Source organism: Pongo abelii, chromosome Y, assembly GCF_028885655.2.
Source record: "Pongo abelii isolate AG06213 chromosome Y, NHGRI_mPonAbe1-v2.0_pri, whole genome shotgun sequence".
Taxonomy (NCBI): Eukaryota; Metazoa; Chordata; class Mammalia; order Primates; family Hominidae; genus Pongo; species Pongo abelii.
Window position 1 is genome coordinate 50,226,932 of NC_072009.2, and position 6,504 is coordinate 50,233,435.

Sequence of the window (6,504 nt, forward strand, 5' to 3'; positions counted from 1 at the left end):
TGCCTCCATTCTGTGCCTGGCACATCCATAGCAAACTGAAACCTAAGCCCATAGTTTGAGCTGAGTGCAGGCTGTAAGATGGGTTTGTAAAATTAGACAAGCAGGCTCAAGGGAAACTTGCACAAAGGTGACATCATCCACAGAGACTGTTGGCTGGTGAAGCGACACCCTAGAGATATTGTGACAAAGACGACATTCATCACCAGTGGCCAGTGGATTATTCAAATATGCCTATGTAATGGAGCCTTGATAAAAATCAGCAAGACAGTATGCATAGAGCTTTTGGGTAACTGAACACATACAGTGTTCTAGAAATTTGTGTGATCATAAAAAGAGACACTGATAATTTTAAAGGCCATACAGAGTGTAGGAGCCTTTGTTTGGTAAGAAGTTTCTGCCTTTAATAATGTGTCCAGAATTTTAACTTATTAACTAGGGCACACTCTAAGGTAACCTAAATCTGCACATTACAAACATTAGAACCTGGATATTTCCACAAAAATGATTCCATAATTCACTAATACGGTGCAACAAGTTTTACTTTAGAGAGATAAAGTTTTCTTTTGTTAACTGGGTAAGAACTAGACATTTATAAAGGAAAATAAAATCAAGTGATACCTCACCACAAGTTCTAGTCATATGTTCAGTTTAGGAGAATGATCATCAGTGAATTTTGTGCCAGAAATATTTATTCTAAAAGAAAAGTCTTTTAATTTATAATAGTGTGTCTCTGAAGTGCTTGTGACACTGTAAAGTCAAGGGCACCATCTCATACAGTTCTGTGTCCTTCTGGAAGGGAAGCTAATGCTGCCTTATAACCCAGCAGAGGTATTCTAGCATATGAAATTAAGAAAAATCAACATTATTACAGGATTCTCTGTCATAAGCATCCAATAAAACACAACTCTGGTCTTGTGTATCGTAGTAGCCATAGATACACTTTATGGCTTCCAAGAAGAATCTAGTACCCAACAGTCTGCTTTTATATTTGGGCTTATGTGAGCATAAAATAACCACATTTGGGCAAACAAGCTGTTTTATTACTTCTTTTAAAGCTACAGTGCTTAAAAATGATGTGATAATTTAAATACCTGGCTTGGACATTTCCGGTTCTGTTTCCAAGCCTTAGCTATGGGTGAAACTGTTTTGGGCAATGAAGATGGATTAGGGCATCTCGCAACTCATGATGCATTTGGTTCAGCTTAGTTCTCGCGTCCTGAGCAGACAGACTGACAATTAAAACTCAACAGTTTTATTTTCAACATACTTTAACATGGATTCTGTCCCTTGGGCTGACCTCCAGATCTTCCTCAGCACCTCACACTCTCTCTCATTGGCCTGTTCCAACTCCAACTTAATATTACAGTGAACAAGGGCCTTAGATTCTTCCAGTACAATTTGATTATATGAGGCAAGCTCCTTAATTTGAATCATAACCTCTTGGGTGAAAGTTCCACTCAAAACTACCTGAGAGACCAGGCCTTTGGCACATGCCTCCCATGCTGTCAGCTTTCGCCCAGCAAATAACATTTCATTGGCAGATGCTTTACCCATCATTTTTTGAAATGTAATAGTTGAACAGCCATCTGGACTCTGTCCAAAGGTCATATAAGGGGTTTGGAACCAAGCCTTTTCATTAGCCCACACGAGATCACAAAGAGGCAGGATGGATGCACCTAGTCCAATGGCAGGGCCATTGACTGATACAACAATAGGCTTTTTAAATTGAATAAAAGTATTCACACAGTTCTTGATGGTATCCACCATTTCAAGGCTTGCTCTGTTTCTGTCATTCCTTAAGTGCTTCACAAAGTACCCAAAATCAAGACCGCAGCAAAAGACACTTCCAGCTGCACTGAACAGCATGAGCTTGCTGTCACCCACAGTAGCATTATTAAGAGCATTAACTATTTCTTTAATTACTTCTGTATTCAGTGCATTTTTTTCTGTGGATCTAGTTGATAGCACTATCTGGGTGAATCCATCCTCTTTCTTCACTACAATGTCTCTGTATGTGCTGGCACTTTCTGTTAGCTTTATGGTAAAGTACATCTTCTTGATAAAAGGCTGGTCTCTGCTGTCATCAGTAATATTTCTTTGCCCACCTTTCACTCTTGGAACTGAGGTATGCATGTCTGTTTTTCCATTGGCTGCTAACGGGTCTATTAATACCACTATACCTTTTTGGGTAGCTGAACCTGTGGCCATTGAAGCAGTAACTGAGCCAGACATCTGCGACATTGGTGGGTGTATCTGAGTCTTGTTCTCTATTCTAGGCTGTTCTGCACCAGGACGTGACAAAGGGTCGTGGAGGAGTTTCCCTTCTGTCACCTTGAAGACCACTGTGTCCTGCTGATCTGCTGCAATAGGGTCCAGTTTCTCAAGTTTCTGAAAGCCTCTCACAGTTTTCTTGTCGTTAAAGGGGCTTTCAGGTGCAACGGTCTTGATAGTTGAATTTATCATCTCCCTATTATTTGTGTCGGAGAGACTTGAAGATGCCTTTCTCCTAACGATCTTGCTGGCAGCAAATAACTTGCTGTTTTTGGATCTGTGGTGTTTATCCGTCACTAGCGTTTTAGGAGAGTTCTTAGAATAGCTCACTTTTGTAGATCTAGAAGTTCTTCTTCTGGCATTGTTTGAAAAAATTCTACTGGTTCTAGTCCATGTCAGTTTTTTCTGTTTTTCAGTCTGTCGTCTATTAAAATCAAGTATACATTTTTCACAGTTCCTGAGGTGCTGCTCTGGTTCCCAAGTGTCATCCTGTTCGTCGTAACCTTTCCACCAAACCAAATACTCTGTATTCCCATTTTTATCTTGTCTTTTGTCAACAATACTTTCAACCTCAAACTCCTGGGAAGCCATGAGGAAAGACATAGGATTGGAGCAGTTGCTGTGCCAACATTTTGTCAGTTGTGTCTCCACATCGCCACTCCTTTCCGCCTCCAGTTCTTCACCAGGTTCTGCATATGGATGAACCTCTTCTATTTCATCACCACTGGTGTAGTGAAAATTGTGTGAAATAGCAGCTATGCTATGGTGCATGATAGCTTGCTCAGTAGCCTCAGGTGAGAGTAGCTAAATCCACAGCCACAACCTTCTGGTGTAGAACAGAAAGCTTTCTTCCTGCCTGTTACTCTTTGGTGTTTGTTTGTTTAATTGTGGTTGCTATGATGATTGTATGGAAGACTCTAATCTTATAACATTTTTAAAGTTACACTAGCTTACCTTCAGTAACATACAAAACCTTTACTCCTGTATAATGTACCTCCACTATTTCACTTATTGAGTCCTCAAAATTATGCCTTTATTCAGTTTATGTCAAAAACACAAATTAGAGGTAGTTTTTTTATGAAATATATTTGTGTTTTAAGGTACGTGGAGAACATCTTGTGGAGGTGCATGTTGTTAATTGTTTTTTTTTCTTTTCTTTTTGAGATGGAGTCTCACCCTGTCACCCAGGCTGGAGTGCAGTGGTGCAATCTTGGCTCATTGAAAGCTCCACCTCCCGGATTCATGCCATTCTCCTGTGTCAGCCTCCCAAGTAGCTGAGACTGCAGGCGCCTGCCACCTAGCCTGTCGAATTTTTTGTATTTTTAGTAGAGACCGGGTTTCACCGTGTTAGCCAGGGTTGTCTCAATCTCCTGACCTCGTGATCCACGCACCTCAACCCTCCAAAGTGCTGGGATTACAAGCATGAGCCACCGTGCCTGGCCAAATTTTGTGTCTTATATATTTGTACCTGTATTTATCTTTACCTTAGCCTTCGTTTGTTCATACTGCTTTTGAGTGTCTGTCCATTCTACCCTGAAGTACTCCGTAAGACATTTCTTAAAGGGTAGTGTAGTTGTAAAGGGTGCCAGCTTTTATGTGGGAATGTCATAATGTGTCCCTCACCTTCCGTGGACAATTAGGTGGATTATAAGGTTTAGGTTTGACAGTTTTTTCTGACATCACTTGGAACATATTAGTCTACTGCTTTCTATCATCTTAGTTTTCAGATGAGTAATCTACTGCTTTTCAGTGATTATTCAGATAAGCGGTCCACTGGCTATTTTTAGGGTCCCTTTTACATGACTAGCTACTTCCTCTCCTTCCTTTGAAAATCCTCAGGATTCTCTTTGTATTTGTTTTAGACAGTTTAATTATCAGGTAAAATTTTTAGTTTGTTTCTTTGAGTTTTTGTTACTTGGAGTCTGTTGAGCTTCTTGGGTGCTTATTTTTTGTCTTAAATTGTTTCATTCTTTATGACTATTTTGTTAAATAGTCTCCATGATCTTTTGTCTCTTCCTTCGAACTTCCAAAATGCGTATGTATGGCTCCTTGATGGTGTCCCTCAGGTTTCTAAGCCGTATCAATCTGCCTTGCCCCTTTTCAGACTCTGTTGGTGACCACTATGTGGTTGACTGCCCCCAAGGGTGGGTATCACAGTGTGGGGACAGTTTGTCAGTTGGTCTCATAAGGCTGATGCATCCCATAGCTCAATTCCCAGACTAAAATCTTTGTTGTTTCATTAGTCCACTACAATCTAGAAATCTCTAAATGTGAGGTATCACACAGAGCTCTTTGTCTCATGGCTAAGAAAATTAAAGAGGATGGATGCAAAAAGTTGAATCAAAACTTTTATCAGTGAAAGTAAAAAACTCTTCACAGTGGCGGTGGAATGTGAGTGGTTTACCTACTATGAGACTGTGCTTTACAGTTTCTAAAGGCAGCGAAGTAAAGGAATGTACTTAGTGTTCTTGGAGTAAGCGTTATTCGGCTTGGCCCTGAAATTTGGCCTTGGATTCACCTGGAGCTGAAGTGATGATTTGTAGAAGCTACAAGTCTCAGCCTTGGAACTTGGCCCTGGACCAAGAAAGGAGCTGAAGTGACAGCTTGGCCTGAGACCTTGGGCTGGGATCAATCAAAAGGTGAAGTAATGTCTCATGGTCACAATAATTAAGGAGGCTGGATGTTGCAAAGTTCAAGTAGGAACTAAAGTAACACAAGAGCCATTGGACTCTGTCCGGATGTCATATAAGGGGTTTGAAACCAAGCCTTTTCATTAGCTCAGAAGAATTCACAAAGAGGCAGTGTGGATACACTTATTCCAAAGGATGGGCCACTGACTGATACAACAATAGACTTTTAAAATTGATTGAAATTGTTCACAAATTTCTTGATGGTGTTCACCATTTCAAGGCTTGTTCTGTTACTGTCTTTCCTTAAATACTTCAGAAAGTACCCAAAATCGAGACCACAGCAAAGGACACTTCCAACTGCACTGAACAGCACAAGCTTGCTCCCACCCACAGCAGCCCTATTCAGAACATTAACCATTTCTTTAATTACTTTATGTCGATCTAGTTCATAGCAACATCTGGGTGAATCCATACTCTTTCTTCACTGCAATATATCTGTATGTGCTGACATTTTCTGTTAACCCTCTGGTGAATTACGTCTTCCTGATAAAACGCTGGTCTCTGCCATCGTCAGTAACATTTCTTTGCCCAATTTTCACTCTTGCAACTAATGTATGCATGTCTGTTTCTCCATTGGCTGCTAATACCACTATACCTTTTTTGGTAGCTGAGTCTGCAGCCATGAAAGCAGTAACTGAGCCAGACTTCTGAGAAAATAGTGGGTGAATCTGGGTCTTGTTCTCTATTCCACACTGTCCTGCCCTGGGATCTGATAAAGGCCTGATGACCTTCCCTTCCTCCTCCTTGAAGACCACTGTATCCTGCTGATCTGCTGCAATAGGGTGCAGATACTTGAGTTTCTGAATGCCACTCACTGTGTTCTTGTTGTGAATAGGGCTGTAAGGGGCAAGTGTCTTTCTTGATAGTTGAATATAGTAGCTCCATATTCTTTGGGTCAGACAGATGTGACCCTGGATTACTGCCAACATTCTGGCTGGCAGTACATAACTGGCTGCTTTTGAATTTGTGGTGTTGGCCAGACGCTAGAGTTTTAGGAGCATTCTTAGAAAAGTTGGGCTTGGTAGATATAGAAGTTCATCTTCTGGTATTGTTTGAAAAAGTTCTAGTTGTTCTGGTCCATGCCCCTCTTTTATTTTTTCTGTTTTTCAGTCTGTCATCTGTTAAAGTCATATATACATTTTTCCCCAGTGCTGCTGTGGTTCCCAAGTGTCATACTGTTTCTTCCTAACCTTTCCAACACCAAATTTTATTTATTTTTCTATTTTTTAGACAAAGTCTTGAGCCATCACTCAGGCAGCGGTACAGTGGCACAGTTGCACAATCTTGGCTCACTGCAACCTCCGCGTCCTGGGTTCATGTGATTCTCCTGTCTCAGCCTCCTGAGTAGATGAGATTACAGGGGCCTGCCACCACACCTGGCTAACTTTTTGATTTTTAGTAGAAACAGGTTTTCACTGTAGTAGCCAGGATGGTCTCAATCTCCTGAACTCGTGATCTGCCCGCCCCAGCCTTGTAAAGTGCTGGGATTACAGGTTCACACCTGTAATCCACTTCTTTCTGCCTCCAGTTCTTCACCAGGTTC

At 41.1% G+C, this 6,504-nt stretch overlaps 1 protein-coding gene across 1 annotated transcript; it reads right to left on the minus strand.

The window, feature by feature from the left end:
• Positions 1-769: 769 nt before the first annotated feature.
• Positions 770-2,862, minus strand: LOC129053496 (testis-specific chromodomain protein Y 1-like). The gene is made up of 2 exons (XM_054545532.2): positions 1,268-2,862; positions 770-833 (listed from the first exon to the last, which is right to left on the minus strand). Exons 1-2 carry the CDS (start codon positions 2,860-2,862, stop codon positions 770-772), a joined length of 1,659 nt encoding a protein of 552 aa, XP_054401507.2.
• Positions 2,863-6,504: the final 3,642 nt, after the last annotated feature.